Here is a 21890-nt window from a genome sequence, read left to right on the forward strand (position 1 = left end):
ACAAGTGCTCAGACATACACTTAGTTCAGACGGGCCTGTTTGCTTGGCCCCTGATAAGGACTTTCCTCTCGAGCTCAGTTACGCCAACAAATCATCTCCAGGTGATAGATATCAAATTTACTTCACATGCCTAGAAATACTGAGTGCTGTCCTCAGAGAACTCTGCTTCAAAACAACAGCAGCGATTTTCAAAACTAATCTCTTCAGCCGGCTAGGAGAGTGAATATTTATCACAAACCTTTCAGATGCAAGTATACAGTTAAAAAATGGAGTTGTAAAGTTATGCACTGCACTTCAAGGGTTGTCAGTTCACAAAATAAAAGCAACTTCAGCCAAAATTAAATCTATCAATCATTTAAAGCGACCTGGATTGAACAGCTTGAGTCATACAGATATATTGTTTGACTTTATGTGTCTAGTGTGAATAGAAAGGAATCCATCTTATTAATTTAAATAAAACAATCCTCATTTGTGCTCCAAAGAACACATTTCATATGGGTTTAGAACAAGTAAATGATTTTTAGGTAAATGGCTTTTGGGTGAACTATGATTTTGATTTTGGTTGTTCAGCACCAGATAACCAAGCCAGACATTCTAAATGCTTGTCTCGTTAAATATTTATAGACAGTTATGATGCACATTAAACAATGATGGGAAGCTATTAATTGGAGTGGTTAAGTGACCACTGTATCAAGTTTGAGAGGATGTACATTTGAAGTCAGAATTATTAGCCCCCTTTTGATTTTATTTATTTATTTTTTAATATTTCCTAAATGATTTTTAACAGAGCAAGGAAATTTTCACAGTATGTCTGATAATATTTTTTTCTTCAGGAGAAAGTCTTATTTGTTATATTTCAGCTAGAATAAAAGCAGTTATAAATTTAAAAAAAAAAAAAATTTAGGACAAAATTATTAGCCCCTTTAAGCTATTTTTTTCGATTATCTACAGAACAAACCATCATTATACAATAACTTGCCTAATTACCCAAACCTGCCTAGTTCACCTTATTAACCTAGTTAAGCCTTTAAATGTCACTTTAAGCTGTATAGAAGTGTCTTGAAAAATATCAAGTCAAATTTTATTTACTGTCATCATGTCAAAGATAAAATAAATCTGTTATTAGAAATAGATAGAAATATATTAGAAAGTTTTTAAAACTATTATGCTTAGAAATGTGCTAATACAATCTTCCCTCAATTAAAGAGAAATTGGTGAAAATAATAAACGGGCTCTAATAATTCAGGGGGGCTAATAGTTCTGACTTCAACTTTATGTGATATGAAAGATTTTTGAGAAATGAAAACTACTACTAGTCAATTTATTTTGAATATTTTAAGAAACAATCCATATGAATTTTGTTTAGGGAAATTACTTTATTTCTAAAGTTATTTTTTGTTAGTACAGTGAACATCAAGCTGGGTTTCCGTCATTCTAAGTTCATGCTCATTTCAAAGTATTGCATGATCAACACGTGACAGAAATGGCAAATTGATTAAAAATTCTAATTAAAAATGTTGATTCACAAAGCAAAAGTATGCTCGCTTAAGATGGCTTCGGCCTTTTGAGAAAATGGGTAAATGGGAATAATGGGAGATGAAAATGTATTTGTCTAATCTGCTTGGTAATTCATGACGTATCTGTGACATATGAAATACTGTTTCTGGGTCCAAGCCGCTACTGATTTGAATTGAGAAAATATTTGTTTATGACCACTTTTTAATCACACATTATAGTGAATTTTATATAAAATCATAATGTAATCATAATCAGTCTCTGGGCTTGCTTCATCACAAATACCAAACTTTTAACAATTTATAAAAAATTAAAAATTATAAAAAATTCTTAACATCTGGTATTAGGCATGGATATACATTATATATATATATATATATATATATTTGTGTGTGTGTGTGTGTGTGTGTGTGTGTGTGTGTGTGTGTGTGAGTGTGTGTGTTTTACAATCATTATTTTCAAAAATATTACATTGCTTTGTAAACATTTATAATTACCATTTAATGTCTCCCCATATAGTTTGATATAGCTCTTGGACCAGGAATCCACTACACAAAACGTAACTCTGACATAGTAAACGTTCCACCAATTTGACTCCATTATACTTGCCTTGATTACTTAGGGTACTAGGTAATTAGTATTACAGTAATCCATATGATTTAGAATTGTAAACATTGTTTTCTATGAGGTTATGCACACCGGTACCACAATTCGGCGTCTGTTGGCTTTGCTTAGTAATGTATAGAAAACAATGCAAAGATGTATCATGGTGCGGTGTGCCACCTGTTTAAAGAGGCCATTCACACAAAACAGGGTTTCTATTCCAATGCACATGCTTGATGGATGTGCATGACCATTACAATCATGTCTTTTGAAGCCCCTCATCAATGCTACTTGCAATGCATTGGACCAACTAGAAAAATAAAGTTCGTAGACTAACTTTATGGTGACTTGAGTAAAAGCTTTTAAAAAGTTTGAAACAGGTGGCATACAGTAGATAGATAACTACATATATGTTAGCAGGTTTGTTTAGTATGGATTAGTATGCTTTTAGTATGGATTGGTATGTTGTTAGTATGTTTCTAGTATGGATTGGTACATTGCTAGGATGGATTGGTATGTTGTTAGTATGTCCAATGTAAAGGCAATGACAGTTGCTAGGGTGCCGTAAGGGGTTGCTAAAGTGTGGCTAGTAAGTTGAAAGGTCATCAGTGATTTTCATATTGGTAATCTGAGTTAAATTAACCCAACCTTTAGTCTGTATGACAGTGTAGCGTAAAAGTTATGAGGTCATAAAGTTTGGTCCAATGTTAGGTCAATGGAACTTTTCTGAATTTTTTGAGTCAGTTTTCTGAATACCATAAGTCGGATCAGTTGGAAAAGATGTAGCAACACGAGTCAGACCAGTTTGAAGGTCTGGAGAAAATTTGGTGTTTGTAGCTTGAACGGTTTAGAAGGAGCTGCATGTAGAAATTAGTCTCAGAAGAAGACGGAATAAACATATTACGAATTTTTCAAACCACTATAATTAGAAGATCTCAGAGACAGGGCAAGCAATGCAAACTTCTGTTTACAGTAGCAAGTTGGCATAATAAATGTTTTTAAACTTTAGCATGGCAGAGAAAGTGCTTTTTAAAACCATCCCTAAACATAACATCTCACATTTAAAGATGCAAAGATGTGTCCAGTGTAAATAGCCCCTAACAACTTAATGGAAATAAAACTATAGGCAGCTATAGTAGAAAAGCCTAATGTTTTGACCAAATTTTTCTTGTTAAAAATTCCAGTACTGTACTCTAGAAGGACAAAAGCACTGTTGTCATATATATATATTAAAGCAGGGAAGACGTGCTGTATGGAAAAAGAGGAGGGGAGGATTGCAGATCAACCTAAATATTTACACTGGGAGGATATGAAGAATGACATGTGGGCTTTGTGGGTAAATGCCTGTGTGCAAACATGGCTTGTGTAGTGGGAATACACTAAATAGAAACATGTGCTCGATATCTTCAAAGAGCCAATTCGGCTAGAAGAGAGGAGCTGTTGTCCTGCAGCTCACATTGGGTTCATCCCGATAGAGAGATAGCAGTGAACGATGGTGAGAGAGACTCGCACTTGGCGCGAGTGTGAGGTTGAGCCAGAGAGCAGAGAAAAGTGATTACGCTCTCCTTGTCAAAAGATGTGAAGAAGAGGAAACAATTTTCCATCCCGTCTCCAGCTGCCTACGCAATAGAGGATCGCTGTGTCCTAAAACAACACCCACTGTTCCCCCATCCACACATCTGAGAGTCATCAGTGAACATCACTCTCTCTGTCAAGTCTGTGACATTACTGTTCACCCAGCTATGGTGTGTTTATGTTAGTACCAAGAGTGGGTAACAGGTACCAGAACTGAGACTTAAATAATGTCATTATTTATATCACACTAGTTTCCCTTTATCTGGTGAACACAAGGAAAAGATTTTGGTTAATGATATTAAACAGACACTTGAAAGATAGATTGTATTTTTTCATACTATGAGAGACAGTGTGTACCATTAAGTTGTCTTAGATCTTCAACAAAAGGGACACATTTCCATTTTATGGAATAGGTTGAGAGTCAGTAAATGACCACAGAACTTTTATTTTGACTGAGCTATTCCTTTAAGTCATAGGTCTCAAACTGGATTCCTGGAGGGCTGCAGCTCTGTAAAGTTTAGCTCCAACACTAATCAAATACAGCTGATCCAAATAATCAAGGTGTTCAGGACTGCTAGAGACTATTAAACAGGTGTGAGTTGGAGAGGTTTGGAGCTCAACTATGCAGAGCTGTGGCCCTCTAGGAATTAAGTTTGAGACCATTGCTTTAAGTGCATGAGTTTAACTTAACAATCATCTGGGCCCAAGCCAAATTGATATTCAAGTAGTAGCCATAAAAGTACAGCTCGTGTATACCTGAATAGGGAAAGCTTGTCAAAATTACAAACCTTTGTTTGAGTCTCCGATACAATCAACAACATTATAATAATTAAACATTTCTTAAGTCAAATTAATGCTGTAACAGCTATTTTTGAAGTTTTTGAGGCTCGACAATGATTACCACCTATTTGTTTTTTTTATTATTTTTTTTTATTAATGAATTGTCCTTCTAGAAAATGGAATACTATAGTAAAATGGTAGTGTTGCTTTAGATCAGACCTGGGCATTTTACGGCCCCCGCACCACATGCGGCCCGCTGGACTTCTTTGATCGGCCTAAGTAAAGTATTTATTTAATTTAAATTCAATCGCAAACAGGGCCTTGCAGTAGGTAGGTCCGATATTGCATTACTTTCACATGAGACATCTTTTGAGTGCTCAGTTTCGTTATTTCAAATGGAGACGTGCGGGATCGGCGTGCAAATAGGAAGGCATGCACATGCCGTGTCATGCTCACGTTTTCCAGATGGAGTGAGTTGAAAAAATTTAAACATTTCAGAGTGCCATGAGGAAACCACAAATCATGTGATAGGAACCAACCAGGCAGCTTCACACTTTGCATGGAATCACACAGTAATAAATGTAGACTAATTACCTCAGATTAATGCCTTAAATGCAGATACAGATCCACTCTCGGTGATGATCATTACATCACATATCCACCTCACATTCAACCTGACTTTAGTGCACTTGTTTAGGCTAGAATTCTCTTACTGAACATAAAAAAGAATAAATGAATGAATAAATAATCAATTTATAAAAAAATAAATAAGGTGAAGCAATTAGACAAACAACCCAGTGGCATTTATATGAAGGTGATATTGTGATGCTGATCTTACAAATACTTTAGTTTGTATGAATGTTTATTGAATAGTTTCACTGAATTTTTTCTTTGAAAACAAATGAACTGTATTGGCCCTCTAAAACTCCCAGAGTATAATGTGGCCCACCCGCAAATAACTGCCCACCCCTGCTTTGAATGATACTGCATTTGTATTGGTATGTATCCCATGATGGCTTTCCAACAATATATTTAAATTAGTTTATTAATGGTGATATTTAAATTAAATAAATAAAGCTCTGGTGAATGTAAACTTCTTTCAAAAATCCTTTATTTATAAAAATCTTACATATATCTTATAGCATATTCTTAATTTTTTACCTATTAAACTTCCTCTTTTTAGGTCATTTTAAAAATGTTTTCACACTCATTCTAAACAAGAGATGCCCAAACTAGGGCCCCCGGATCAAAGTTGGCTCATGGTAACCTTTGATTTGGCCCGCCATCCTATCTGAGAAGAGAAGGAGAATGAAGGGAATCCATTCGAGATCGACAATTTAAATTCAAAAGTTTTATTGTTAAATACTAACTGAAACTAAATGTTTCAGATTTTGTTTAAATGTACATACTGTCACCTGACAAAGCAGAGACTTTGGTGAGCAAATCAAGTCAAAGGCAGATTCAGCTAGACTAGTGTATTCAGCATTGAATGTGTTATAAATGTGATTGTTTACGTTTTTATTGCAATAAGTTATCATTTAAGACGTTACACTGCACTAGTTAATACCATTTAAGGTAATGTTTTTTATTTATTGTTTAAAATAATATTAAATAAATTGAGAAATTACCCATAGCAACTTTAATTAAATATAGTTTGGTATATTTACATTTGGCCCACGTCTCTAACATTTGGTTTTTGGTCCTTCATACGAAAAAGGTCTTGTAACCTTGTTCACATAATCGCTTACTGATTCTTATAATTCTTAGTTAAGCAAGTTGATTTTTTAGCTTACAGTACCAATCATATGTAAATCACCGCACTCTACCAGATAAATTTGGTGCTGTGATCAAATTTATTCAGTACCAAAAAGGTCTGCACTCAATAATTTATTAAATAAATCACAGAAGAAAAGAAAAAAAAAATGAGTGTTTCGGTTGTGTGCCTTCATCAGTGTCACGTTACAGTACTTCCAGCTTCCACAAACCGTCCCGTCCATGTGCCTAAACTGTCCCAGAATCTTCACTCGGACCAAGTCTCAAGGGCTGCACGCTCTGTTAAAGGTGTTTCCATTCGCTCCTTCATTTCTGAGCACCCAGCAGAGGTCACTGTCCTCACTCTTTCCACCTCTCGCTCCTCACCCAGGAACCTCTGGCTTGATGAGAGTCCAGCAATGAATAATAGACAAGGGTGTCTGATTGAAATATCTAAAGTCCCTCTGTGTCTTTCACGCTCCTGCTCACACAAGGCCTGTCTGCCACGCCTCTGTTTATTTATTCATCAATTCATTATTCCTTTCCTCGTATCCCTCACTCCACATTTCCTTCCTTCAGGAGAATGATGGGATTTGGGGACACAATCGTAGCTTAGCCACAGCAGAGAATAACTTCAGGAATGCATGACCTTGGTTTGTGTGTTTGTACTGTATATAGGAGCAATATAGAATGCATAATGGTATGTAATTATAGTATGACATACGTAATTTTACAATCATTACCATCAAATAAACACTTTCAGGGTGATCAAAACCATGACACTGAGTACACGACTCTACATTATCCTGTTTATTTCAATGCAAATAGATGGGTATGGAATATTGATTTGAGTCTAAATTACTTTAGTATGTCATTAAGTCACTTTAATTCTTATAGAGCTTTAAACAATGCAAATTGTGTTGCTTTTTTCAAAGAAGATAATTTGAAACCAAATATTAAAGCCGTAGTTCACCCAAAAAAGCTAATTTGCTCGTGATTTACTTGCCCGTAAGTGGTTCCAAACCTAAAAAGACCCACAAAAGCACATATTTAGGAGAAAGCTAAAAATCTGTAACATTTGATGACTTTCATAGTAGGAAAAAACAAATACTATGGAAGACAGTGGTTACAGGTTTTCAGCATTGTTCAAAATATCTTTTTTTGTGTTCAACTGAAAAAAGAAACACAAAGGTTTGCAACAAGTAAAGGGTGAGAGCGTGTTGCGAGGGAAAAGACGGCTTGCACTCATCATCATCAGGTCTCCTTTTTCATCGCAGATGGGTCAGTGTACTCTTCTACTAACTGAAACTACTAACTGACCAACTGTTCTACTAAATGATATTGGTTTAATACGAGTCAGAAGAGTTATCTGGTATGTTAGTACTTACTGAAGACGCAAACCGTTGCACAACAATTCTGTTCAATTTAATAAACTGGTTCGAACGATTCACTTAGAAGATCCAGTCAAAACAAATGACTCATTCATGAATCGCATATGATGTAGTGATATCACTACAGACAGAAACAAAAACAATAGCAGGCCAGACGGAGACTTTTGACAACTGCAAGAAATACAACATCAAAAAAAAAAAAAAAAAAAAATCTGTATGGGAAGCACTACACCCGCAGGCCCCCGTCATCAGCAATGATTGACATCAGTTCACGTTCTCCAGGTTAAAAAAAATTAATTTGACCAATCTTAAAAAACGGTTTTTGCTTCTATCGTTGAGGAGGTGCAGCCACTGTCTAACGTTACTGTAGAAGCGACTACATTTCATAATATAGTACGATTTTTTTCTCTTTTGGGAAACGACTTATACATTTTTTAAGGCCACGTGAAGTAATTTATTTAATGTATAAAGCTCGACGATTTATTTTGATTAAAGGATTATCGTCTTACTGTTCATTTTGTTATTAAACATTTTTAATAGAGGTTTAAAAAGGTTTACAAAGGTTTAAAAGTTTTTGCCTTACTTTTTTGTACTCTTAGACTTTATTGCAGTCTTTATGTCAATGGACAGGGAATTTACTTAACTAATAACACAAAACATTCAAAAGTAGCAAACACATTACTTCAAACACTGTAATTAATCTGTATATACAGCATATATAGCTCTACGTTCAGAAAGTTAAAAAAATATATAATTTTATCCTACATTTTTTTAAGTAAAAAAAAAACTGTAGGTGGTTGTTAAATGCAGAGCTTCTCTATAAAAACAGTGAAAAAACACTCGCAGGTTCTGAACCTAGCCAGGTAAGGAAAAGTAACGCAAAAATAACTCAAGTTTAAAATAACACATTGCTATCTATAATAAAAAAAATTTAAAGCAATTAGTTACTTTTTTGGGAGAGTAACTTAATATTGCTTAATATTGAATAACTTTAACAACACTGCTGGCCAATATGATCCTTCTTCCTAAAATTTTGCAATGTCAGTAAGAAGCACTCTTTCCAGTGTAAATGTTGTGCTTGTACAGTAAGATATGAAACAGAGACATAAGTCAACAATACAGCTAGGAGGTCACCATATAAAAACACTGAAATATTAAGCATTTAAGAGTATAATTTAAAAGTATAACTTCTAATATTCTCTCCGTCTATGAAATGCAATATGTGCATGCGTGTATATGAACGAAGAGGTGGCAGATGTGTGTGATTGGTGTAAACATCTCAGTGCAGTGGAGTGAGACTGATGTAGCTCAGTGAATATTTAACATATCTCTGTCTCCTGACGATTCCCCACGGCCCCTCAAAATCCGAACAACAGCAGCCCGGGCCCCTGCATCACTCACCCTCGCGCCACAGCTGCAAACGCCCGCAATTTACAAAAGTACTGTTGGCTTTAGAGCAGTGAATTAGGACAATCTCTCTCATAGCGTAGGTCTGTATGTTTTTTGTTGTCAGACGGCTCCTTTGAGGATCGGTGCTGGTTGTGATCACCGCGGATGTGAATAACAGATGGTAGGAAACGAATCAGCCATGGTTTTGTGCATATTGACGGAAACAAAGAAGTACAAAAGAAAAACAAAAGTGACATGTAAGTATATGTAACCTTGCTGTAGCTGGGGGTGGATTTTACTTTTTAATTATAACTGATGAGTTTGACTGCAAAAACTGGATGGATGAGCCACATTAAAGTTGCCGCCAAGAGCCAATGAACACGAGCATCTGTGCAACTGCACATCATTTAGATTATATATTAATATGAAGTTGCTACAGGCAATTTAAAAAAGGCTACAGGCTAAGCTAATGAACTTTGTTACTGAGTGGATGAATTGTGAATACTGTGATTACTTTTTAAAAATTTTAACAGAGTGTTGAGCATCAGTAAAGACATCAGTAGCATCTGTTAGCTTTAAAAGTGGGAAAAACTGGATAATTTTGAGCGTTTGTCAGCTAATTTCATCTTCCGGGTTTAAAATAATTTTTGGGGTGGAATCAAAATTAGTGACAGCGCAAATCTGCTAGTGAAGTGATGAAGTGTCTGTTTGTCTTTATTTATAGCAGAGTTTTCTTATTCTATGAGAAGACTCTGCTTCTTAATTATGCATGAGAGCACGTGCTTTCCGGAAGCAAGACAGACATGCCAAGCTGTAAGACCCAACGACTGGATGAGACCGCACATGGCACAGGTCATATGTGTTTGTTTCCATGATTCACAGGGTTTGTTGCATTTTTTTCACAGTGCTTCTATCAGGGCTGATACAGCAAAGCTGTTGGTTTCCAGCCAGCATTTTTGTTGAGAGAGCTGTATGAGGACTGGAGAATGGCAAGCAATCAGAATGAAGAAGTTCACCGCTTGAGAGGAGTTCAGAGAACACAGACCTGTGAACTTTGGTTTCGACCAAGGGTTTGATTATTGCGGTCGCCGGATTTTCAATTATTTACAATGTTTTCTTACAAGAACATACATTAAATAAGTAACTGGCCAAATACTTATGTGCATTAATGTTAAATATATTTATCTTTAAAAAAGCGGGAATCTACAAAACAGTACTGCTGCTTCGAGATATTTCAAATAAATGGACACACTGGATAATTAAATGGAGCAAAGACACACCACATGCAACTTTATCTTACTTTGTTAAATGAATTTGATAAGAAGTGCTCAACATTTTCATGCTAGAAAACATGTTTTATGAAGGAATGTAACTGATATGCTGCAACAGAACCTTTAAATACGAGATCAATGTAACGAATTTTGACGCTTTCGCCGCCGGAGCTGAAGGCAGACAGCGTTGTCGCCACGCCGGCCAGAGTGACCTTGCACATTCTCACTGCTTTCGGTGTGAATGCACAGTTAGAACGTTTTTTCAGTTCATTTCCTTGATTCATTTCACAGACTTTAAGAATTTATAAATAAAAGCATAAACATTAAAAAACAGCTGAACAGTAGAAATCTAGGTGTCATTTTAATTCTAACTCATTCATTCATTCATTTTCTATCAGCTTAGTCCCTTATTTATCAGAGGCCGTCACAGCGGAATGAACAGATAATTATTCTGGCATATGTTTTACGCAGTGGATGCTCTTCCTGCCACACCCCAGTACAGGGAAACACCCATGCACTCATTCAAACACACTCATACACTACTACAGTATATGCCAATTTAGTCAATCCAATTTACCTATAGCGCATGTCTTTGGACTGTGGGGGAAACCAGAGCACCCAGAGGAAAACCACGCCAACACAGTGAAAACATGCAAACTCCACACAGAAATGCCAACTGGCCTAGCTGGGACTCGATCTAGCAATCTTCTTGCTGTGAGGGGACAATGCTAACCATTGAGCCACCGTGCTGTCTTAATTCTTTGTTGTATATGGGTGGAATTAGGAAATCCACTAACAGTCAATAGTCAATCGTCTAATAACATTGTAAAGAATGTATTGAAGCTATGTTTAGTTACTCTCATGAAATAGCCTCAATAAAAACTTTCGTTATTTTGAATTAAAAAAACTAAAACGTGCAAATTTTTCTGTTTTCATTATTAAATCGAAGCAATGCATGAACTTAAAGCTCACACGCACCTCAAACCCATAGGTCTGTATGCTTTTTTTGCTGTCAACCGGCTCCTTTGAGGGCTGGTTGTAATCACCGTGGATGTGCATAACAGATGGTAGGAAACGAAACAGCCATGATGCTGTGTGTACAACGCAAGTAACAAAGAAAGTAAGAAAGAAAAATACACACAATTCAAAGTCGCATGGAAGTATACATAACACACGAGCGTGTTTGTGTGTCTGAGGATCTGTACGTGATTAGTTTTACTGTGGAGATTAGGCACTGGGGCTGTAGTTTGTGGGGTAGATTGAGCCCCTCGTGTCTCCAACATCTGGTGCGCAGTTGTGCACTGCAGAGCCTCGCCGCACTGTCATCGCATTCCCTCACGCAAACATAACCGTGCGTACATAAACACAATCGACCGTCAGTCCGTTTTTCCACACTCATTAACTCACTGGCTTTGATCCTTCCCAAATGTCTTTCATCCGCTTTGATTATCGTCTCTTTCACTCTCGTTCATTTCTGGCCCACAGGCTCCGTAAACGTGTGCCAGTATCGCACCGAGCACCGCCGATGACACATGAAGCTTTCATCCTGGATTTCATCTTCCGCCTGCAAAAGTGCCACCGACTAACCCTGAGCCAGCACCAGCTCTCCGTCTGACTTTTCATCATGCCTTCTTCCTCCTGCAGTGTTGCCATGCTAATAAACCTGGGCACTGAGCCCCGAGGCTTCCCCTGGCCTCCACCCACATTCTCCTTTCTAGCAACTCTTTTAATGCTCGCTCGCCCCTGGCGCTCCTGCAGACACAGAGCCATGAAGACAGCCCGTCGATTACTGCCCCTCGGCCTGCCGCTTTATAGAGCCCAGGCCAGGTCCAGAGGGAGCAGCCGTGTGTCCTTTCGGCTGATCATCATGCTGTGACAGGTAAAAGATTCAGGAGCAGAAGATATGAAGGGCATCGAGGACAGAGAGCAGAGATGCAAGTGACACGGCGACTGCTTTAGCCAGGGGGTGGTGTGTTTATTTTTTAATTAAAACAGATAATTCTGGCGCTAAAATCTGGATGGGTGTGCCAAGTTAAGTTTGCTGCCAACAGCCAATGGATTCACATATTGGTGTGATCGTACATCATTTGCATTATATATGGCTACAGGCAATGTAAACAGCCTTCGGCTAGGTTAATGAACTTTATTACTCAGCAGATTAATTGTTTATCATGATTATTATGAATCTGATGTGTCATGTGAAATGGCATACTGTTAAAAATGTAAGAATAGAGAAGAAAAAAAAAGCAAATCCATAGAATCAAAGTCCAATGAAGCTAATGTAATACTCTAAAAAAATAAAAAATAAAATAAAGTAAAATTAAATTAAAAGTAAATAAAATAAAATAAAATAAAAAAAATAAAAAATAAATAAAAAAAATACTATACAATAAAATAAAAAAATACAAAATTTTTTTTTTATTAAAATAAAGTTCAATTTAAACAAAACAAAACAAAAATAAAATGGGTCTTACCTGGCAAGTCACAAGCCAGTATCTCCATTCTCATCCCAATGCCAGCGGGCGACCACCTCTCCGGATACACCCTGATAAACTGGGCCACAATCTCATCAAATCGACGGATCTCTGGGGTGTCGTAGTGTGTGTTACCCTCAAAAATCTGGAGGAACAAAATCGCAAAAACACTTTAGCACAGCTGTGTGATTGAAAGAGCAAAGCTACTGGATATGCTCTATATTTCCGAGTCTCTGACGCATCTCTGCAGCTCAGGTTTTAATTAACACAACTGTGGATGATTTCACTGGAATGTTATCAAAGCTCGCAGCATAATTGAATTCTGCTCTCAGAGTGGGAGATTGGGAATCTAGAAGTGAAATGCTGAGTCGCTGAGACGAGCAGGAAAGAATGAAATGAGTCTGTTAATAATCTGATTCTGACAAACTGTTCATTACTGTAGCCTTTTCAACGACCCAAGATATTTAAATTTGCACGATTAACTAATTAACCTAATTCAACTCCAGTTACTTTATTTTTAGTTCAGTCCTGCTCAGCTAAAAAAGGCTTTATATATCGCGCTGAAGGTCATCAATGGTCTTTTACTGGTTTAAGGAGGTCTGTTCATGGCCTGTTTGTAGCTGTTGCTTTGGTTGATTAAATCAAGAGTTATTGAGAAAGACACATTCTCTGAATGGGTGTATGTATGGACTTTTTTCTCGTCTTTTAATAAGTATTTTTAATTGTAGTATTTACAATTTTTATTGTAAAGTAAGTCCACGCAATTTACATCTAAGCAAACAATGAGATATTGAGAGCAGCAGTTATTGTTTCTGTTCACCAAAAGAATCATGAATTTGGGGTCGAATCAGGACTGGCAAAATAAAATTGTTTGGCTTACAAACCAACAGTAGTGTAAAGTAACAAATTACAAATACTCAAACTACTGTAATGAAGTAGTTTATCAGAGAAATTGTGATTTATTAATTTATTATTCATGATTTTTTAAATGTGTACTTTTACTTTCCCTTAAGTACATTTTTAGTGCTGTATCAGTACTTTTACTCCACTACTTTCATTCAGGCTGCAGTCACTACTTTACTACTTGTCTATGGGGATTACAATAATCAGTCCTGTGACTCCTGTTCAATCAAATCCCACATAGAAGATAAATCACATCATAATAAACTACCCCAAGACAAGGGTGATTTATAATTGCAACAAACTGTTTGGAAGCATTAAAAGTGTCCAAAATGTTCAAAATCTTTACACGCAATGACCCAGAGACTGTTTAGATGAATGTCACTGATGAGAAGATGATGGATGTTCACTGTATGATGACCAAAATGTCCTTAAACACCCAGCAGGTACAAAAAGTAAACATCATGTCAGATTTGGCAAACATGGCGTCAGATTTGGCCCCAGGTAGCAGCAGGTTTTGGCGCAAATTTGGCATGAAGCTGGCACAGCAGGAATTCATCCGGCTCTGGCATACAGCATGTGGGCCAAACATGGCCCAGGTTTGACAGAGGTGGCACCATATTTAAGGTGGCAAACAATACTTGGGCCAGACGACAAATGTATTATTTGGCCCAAATGTAAAAAAAAAATATTTGTGGGCCATGTAAGTTTGGCCTGTCTTGACCCACATTTAAAATATTATTATTATTTTTTATTTTATGAGTAAAGGAATATTTAGATGTACAAAGTCATTTCCATCTTCCTGTTTGCATCTTCTAATGCCTTCATTTTAATCCAGGAAACAATCACTATTTATTAATCTATTGTTTCCTGTATGTTTCAAAATAACCGAATTTAACCTGCATTTCATATAATTGATTAACAAATTATATTATTATTAACCATTACAAACCATTACCATTATTAACGTGCCTAAATCGCAGTGCTTCATGGGTTTATCAATTTCATCGCAGTCGTGGCAAACCAAATAATGACAATGATCAAACATGTTCCATAGCTGGCCCAGTTCAGGCCGAGTTATGGGTTATTAACTTGGCTGAGACTAGGCCCATATATGGTCCATGTTTGGCCCTTAGAACCCAGACTTGGTCCAGTCATGTACCGTAAATCACTGCAGCATATGGGCTTTTACTCGCATTACATTTTTTGGCAAGTAATTGTACTTTAACTTAAGTATGATTTTTCAGTACTCTTTTTACCTCTGCAAACCAGTTTCAAAATCAATTTCATACATCAAAGTTAAAATCCCACCTGGTTAGCGTAAGTCAACAGCTTACAACAATTCCGTTTATTGTAAGAATAAGGTTAGTAATGCAAGAGCAGATCATATTGTAGCAGCTCGAGTCCGATCAAATACAAGAGCATCTACACTGCAAAAAATGTGATCTAAAACATTTTTTTAATTATCTTTAAAGTGGTAAATCAATCACTCAATCACTCAATCAATCAATCAATCAATCAATCAATCAATCAATCAATCAATCAATCAATCAATCAATCAATCAACCAACCAATCAATCAGACAAAAAAAAAAAAAAACTTATGATTTTTCTTAAAAGCATTGGTCTTTACCTTTGGGAGATTAGTTTTAGGGTCGATGATGTAGCTCAAGTCTTTTCCATTCAAGCTATGGGCCAGTTTATACTTTCGCACGAAGGCACGATTTTCTGCGCTGGTACTACCATCCACTCCTCGGGCTCCTTGTGTGATGATACCCCGTACTGTTTTGGGGACTCCCAGATCTACCTGCAGCCATTCTTCTCCAGCCACGGGCTGTGTGGGACTGGGGAACCACCCTGAGCGACTGGCCACCAGACGTGCGGCACCTGTGGCCCCATGGATGTCCCTCATGGAGGAGGCAGAGATCTGGGAATCCGGAAGAAGGCCAGAGAGCATTCCCTGCATCTCGGAGCATGGAGCGTCTGGATGAGGGATAGACAAGCAGATGAGTTATGGTGAAGCAAAGAGGAATTGACATTTTAAGGCTGAAGAGATCAATGTTTCATGTTGTTATGTCATGAGAGAGGCCTTAGGAGTAAATAATAAATAAATACAGCATGTGTGGGTGCAGTTTTTTTTTTTTTTTTTTCATGTATACATCCCCCCTGGAGTGGGTGTTTGTGTGTAGGATTTATTACAGGAAGAATTTCGTGTTCTAGTTTCGCTAGGTTCACCTCAACAGAGTTAAAAGCAAACCCACTCAGCCCAAAACAGCCATTCTCTGGCTCAACCGGCACAAACACAAAAGCTACCAGAAATAAATGATTGATTTTGGCCTATGGCTTAAACACAGAACAAAAAAAAGAGGAAAACAGGCTGGGGCATCTGGTTCAAGCCCATCCTAACAATCTCAGCTGAATTACACCCAGAGGTACACCCGCCCACACTCCGACAGAAAGAGCAGTAAAACACGGATCGAGGCTAACGGCACCAATGTGATCGATGGTTTCACGGGCATCTTTATGGGCTCTGCACTGTCGGATATCCCGCGGGCTGAGCATCACTCTTTCGCAGGAAAGACAGGAAGGGCAGCAACACGCCTCACTGAAAGCAGCTTGTTCTGGGCTGGATGCCCAAGGGACAACAGCCCCCGCGGGACTAGAGTAGGTCTAATATGGAGGCCGGTGGCGTGTCCGTGCGTTGTTTGTGTCAGTGCTGAAAAAGACCTCGTCTCTAAAAGCACATTTGTCCTGCTCAGTGTCGACGAAAATAGGAGCGAATCACTGTTTAATAGCGTAATGATGGAGTGTGATGTCTCTGATAACATCAGTGCAAAAGCAGCTCACCTCCTTCATCTGCTGCAGGACATGCTAACAGAATTAGGTGACTGCTATCTCCCCATCTCCATAAATAGCCAAACTCAATCAGGACCCTAAAGAGCTCTGATAAATACACATCTAAGCTCACTTGACAGGGACACAGTAGGCGTCTGGAACGGTATCTGTCACATGCAGCATTTGATAGCCTGCTGGGCTCTAAAGTTCATATGAGATGGAGGAAACTTCTAGATTATATATACTTGGTTTGTGTACTAAGGATGCTCCAATCAGGATTTTTGCAGCCAATACCAAGTAGCGACTCCTTGTCATGGTAATCGACCAATACCAAATACAGATTCTGATCTTTCAAGCTATATAATGCATAAGGCACATTTTACGTCTAAGTTGACTTAAGTAAAGTTTTTCCTTACCTAAGTATATAAATGAAGAATACTACATATAATCCCTTTAACATGTCTCTTTTAACCATTTAGCGTGGACATGTCATGGTCAGAAGGAGCTTTAGAGAAAATAATAGATATAACAGATTTAAAAATACTCTATTCTTACTTCACTGCTCTATTTATTTAACCTAACCAAAGTAATGCTTAGAACATCACTGTGCCTCTTTCCATCTGTTCTCTTGCTCATTTACTCTTGTCGCCATGATTTGCAGGGTATTTTATCTAATTTCCGGGCATCACTGTGCCGCTATGTCCTAGACGAGCGGAGCTTCCAGGACATGTTGGACACTAGACAGCAGCTCCAAACACTGGTGAGAGAGCATCATTCACGTGAGCTCCGCCAATAAACTGTATAAACAGAGATCGCACCACATCTGTATATATTTTATTTAGCTGTTATGACGCATGCGCATCGATTGCTCAAACTCCGACACATCATTTACCTCCTTACATGTTGTAGGGCTGCTGATGTATAATATACGGGTGTGGACATGCGCCTTCCTCAGCTTGTAAACTCATAAACACACCAGCAATCAGTTTATGAGACCTGCCATATTGGCGAGTACCGATCGAGTCATGAAATGTGATTATCAGTCGATACCGATCTTCGACCAATCGATTGGAGCATTCCTAGTGTGTACCTTGTGTTTCCTACATTGGGCGGATTAAATGTCCCACGTATAGCAATACCTGTAAGTGTTGACCTGGTAGGGCTGTAGGGTTGTAGGGCTGCTGGTGTATAATATACGAGTGTGGATGTGCGTCTTCCTCTGCTTTTAAACTCATAAACAAACCAGCCATTGTTTCATGACATCGGCTAGATTGGGAGTACCAATTAAGTCTTGAAATGTGTTTTTCGCCTGATACCGATCTTCAGCCGATTGATCGAAGCATCCCTAGTAGTGTGTACCTTGTGTTTCTCCCATTGTAGGGACCAAATGTCCCCACCTGTATAGCAATACCAGTGAGTGTTGACCTTGTGGGGACATTTTGGTGTAAATGAGTAAAAAAAAAAAAAAATTAAAAATGCTGTCAGTGTTGGGTTTTGGGGTGGAATTGGGATAGAATATACAGTTTGTACTTTAAGTAAATCACTAAGTCTCTGAAGGAAGTCTAGGATGTCCCCATAAAAAGCTGTACAAGTATGTGTCTGTTAGTGTGTTTGCAGGATTTCTTGCAGCCTGAGCAAAGCAGCCAATCATAGACATTTCTGCTGATTTCATAAAAGCAATGGCCAATCAGAAGTAATCAGTTCAAAATAGTCAGCCTCCAAGTTCAAGTTCTGGACAGTCAGGATTCCTTGCAAGTCACATTTTAGCAAGCAATGTGTGGACATAATGTAAATATTACATTCTTTCTGCAGTGCAGAGAGCTTTATTGATTAATGGAACTTTGTACATTGTGATGGACTGAACTATCTTTGTATGAAAGTCTGCTATTGTCTCATTTTACATTTAGTACATCCTTAATGTAAAACACTACATAGTAGTGTTCCCTTAAGGAGTGATGAAACATGGATTGTTTGCAGATTTAAAGAAAGTTTTGTGGTGTGAGGTTTACTGACCCGTGATTTGACAGCCGTAAAGTTCGAAGCGTAAAGCGATTCCATTCTTCCATGACTGAGGTCGGATGCGGACAAACCGAGCCAAGACGGGTTGGGGGATCCGGTTCAGGACCACCTCTGAGGGGTCTGCGTTCGCATGGAAAACCTAAGGACACACATAGAGGGAGGAAGAAAGAGAGAGAGATTTACAGCTATTCAGGAGGTGGTTAGGCTGAGGCCACTCATTCAAAAACAAACTAACCTCACAAACAAGCACAAATCCTCGCAGAGTGAGAGCTTATTTACCGGGGTCAAGTGAGATTGTGACTTTAATTGCAACAAAAATACACACACCACTGAATACACACAGAGACGCCAATGTTCACATCATAAATTCAAACATGAAACGCTGCTTCCTCCAGAATGAGTTAAAGACCACAGACATGAATGAGGGGGTTTTGAAGAATCACTCCATAAGCTTGAACGTTGTCACAAAGACATAAAACAAGATGCAAGCAAATGTTTTTGGGTGTTGTCAATGTTTACATCAATATGTCAGATGGATCACTGGTATTTCAGCAGGCAGTTCCCAGGGTGTTTTAGAAACATGTGCTTTAGCTTTTGCATCTTGGGGTGGCGAGGATGGACAAGATGACAAGCTCTGATAGCAATATCCATCTCTCCTCGTTCCTTGGAGACTCAAGCCTCTGTCATGGTCTTTGTCTCCAGAGAGAGGAAGTGGGAAAGGGGAGAAGGACCAGAAAAGGGCGAGTTCTGCTCCACTGCACACACAGAAACAAAGCCTGGACCCTAAGGACCTGACCCGTCTCCAGATCCAATGACATCCGGGCCAGCTGGTCTGGGTCAGGTCTGTGTAAGGCTGGCTTGTGCGGATAGTGAATGAAGAGATTAAAGACGGGTTAGAAAAACTAAAAGCACAGCCTTCTAAAATTTGGTAAATCACCCTAATATATCATGAAATAAAAGCTGAAAACTGTGAACTGAGGACCTGCGATCATTAATCATTGCGCATACGGTTGTTTAAAAGCAGTGGAGGCCTCGGGCAATTGTACAAATGTTTCACTTGTTTCATCATAACTTAGAGACTACTACAAATCTACCTGTCATTTTTTGTATTATGTAACGAACATAAGTGTCATTTTTTTTGTTTAACTATTAAAATATTAAAACTAAGAAAGATTTGGACCCCCTTTATATTCAGTGGCCTTAAATATTAAGTTTATACATCAGGAAATTAATGTTCATAATGTACTGTATTGCAAAAAACGTCTGGTGCCTCTGAGGTGACTATGTGCCTTCTGTTTACGTCATGTATTTCTTTAGTTCAGTTTTCCCGCCAGTAGTTCCAACTGTGTCACACCCCTGTTTGTAATCTGTTTAATCATGTCTTGTGCATTTGTACCCCTGAGTTCAGTTTATTCCTTTGTCTGGTATTGTATACCGTATATTGTATGTCCGGTATTTGTCACCACTCCCTGTTGTGAGTGTTGCAGTAAATACGTATTACTGATAATTCCTTGCATTATAAATCCGTACATTTGTGAGTGAGCCTACCCGTGACACTAATTAACTAACTAAATATAAAATATTACATTAACATTAGGGATGCACTGTATTTTTGATAATGGCGGGCAAAGCAAGGCTTCACAAAACACTGAAACAGCTGAAGGAAACATGTCGAAGCTTCGAAAAGTTTCAAAACCCATCTCCACAGTGACACCTAGTAGTCATTTTTATGCACTGCTCTGGAAGCTTCAGCAAAGAAACTGTTGAGGTAAACAAATTAAGGAACTAAATCCCTTGTTGTAGAGTTGAGGTTTCAAGTGAGTTAGTGAAGCGGTGAGAGTTCCTGACTAGCATGGAGAGGTAATGGGTTTGAATCCAGGGTGAAGTTTTGTTTTAACATTGGTCTGACATCCGGATGAACAACTAAATATGTCTTTTGATCATAAAAGTAACATTATTAAATACATCGTCATAATTTCAGAAAATTCGGATTTCGAACTGGGGCCAATTAGAGCACATGAAGTCTGCCCACTAAGCTACATGAGATTTTTTTCGACCCAGGTCTCAAAATGCTTCTGAAATAACTGATGCTTTGAATCGCTTAAGTCACGTGACTTGGTGCTTCAAAACACCCTAGTCACGTGACCTCATGCTTTGGTGCAGTGTTTCGAAACACTTGCGCTTCAGGATCTCGACACTGTGTCAAAACATTAATTTCATGCGAGTCATTACTAATTTTAACCGCCGAATATTATTTGCCAATAAAAAAGAAACACGCTGGTTTTAACCTCGCTCTAGCTATAAACATATGCTATAAACAAAGAATGAAGTGGCTTTCACACATGAAGTGAAAAGTACTGTGCTACGAAAGCAATGCAAAGGCCGGATTGTTGCTGCATCGACCAAAAAGCAAAAGAGTTAAATTTACAGAATTAAGTCTTAAGTCTTACAGAATTACATTATATAAAAAAATAATAAAGGGATAAGTCGAAAAGAAAATGAATGATTGAATATTAAAATAATAAATAATCAGAATAAAGTATTTTCGATTTTGGTTTTCGGCCCAGAATTTCTATTTCGATGCATCCCTAATTAACAATACAATGAAACTATAAAGTGAACAGAAGCCAAAAACATTTTTCGATTTCAAGCTGATAATTACATGCAATCGGAGCAGTGCAAAAAAGGTGTGGCGAAAACACAAGACAAGCCTTGAGAAAAAGTGTGTGTGAGGAGAGCAAGATGCTTCAGAAGAAAAAGGGAGTGTGTGGAGCTGTTGTCAGTAGGAAGATGCAGACATGCAGCACAGAAAATCTGCTTTTGTTTAATGACCTCATGATGGAGTGTGTAACCTTGCCCTTCACTGCCTGTGAAGTTTTTCATCACAGTGCAGTGTGTGAGAGCCAAGGAGAGTCCATGTGTGTGTATGAGACGACTAGGGGCAAGCAGTGTGTAATATATCACTTCTTTAGTGTGTGGGAGAGTCCTATTTCTCACGATTCACTGACATAACCTGACACACACCCAGCACTTCCGAAAAAGTAAATTAAAAAAAACTCAGCTACATTAGGAAGTCTGTGAAATATTCCAAAGCTATACATGTGGCAGTGTTATTTTAGTATTATCTATATTCTATTACAGCATTTATGAAGATTTAAATGAAGGTTTAATTAATTTTCCTTATAATAAAGTGATGCAGTTATGTCAGAATGCAGAATAATTAGAGTATTTGATGTGGGTTCCCTCAAGATTTTCTTATGATGTTTTTCTAATGGAGATTTCCAATTAATCAGTGAAATAAGGTCTGTGTCTGTCAATGATACTTCAGTGTTTTGTCATACAACTTAAATGTAGTGTTAAGTTTACTCTCAAGTTATTATTACCACA

The 21890-nt window shown here is 37.9% G+C and overlaps 1 protein-coding gene across 3 annotated transcripts in view; it reads right to left on the reverse strand.

Annotated features, from left to right (window-relative positions):
• The window catches only part of nrp2b (neuropilin 2b), a 138011-nt gene that overhangs the window by 28744 nt on the left and 87377 nt on the right, over nt 1–21890 (reverse strand). For all 3 annotated transcript variants that reach the window (XR_012384922.1, NM_212966.1, XM_017357663.4), the window contains 3 exon segments: nt 18498–18642; nt 15283–15632; nt 12751–12895 (listed from right to left, as the gene is read on the reverse strand). Coding sequence is in view for 2 of the 3 variants with exons in the window: in NM_212966.1 (NP_998131.1) it covers nt 12751–12895; nt 15283–15632; nt 18498–18642 (640 nt within the window). In the remaining variant the exon portion in view is untranslated.

This window comes from Danio rerio, chromosome 9 (genome assembly GCF_049306965.1).
Source record: "Danio rerio strain Tuebingen ecotype United States chromosome 9, GRCz12tu, whole genome shotgun sequence".
Classification (NCBI taxonomy): domain Eukaryota; kingdom Metazoa; phylum Chordata; class Actinopteri; order Cypriniformes; family Danionidae; genus Danio; species Danio rerio.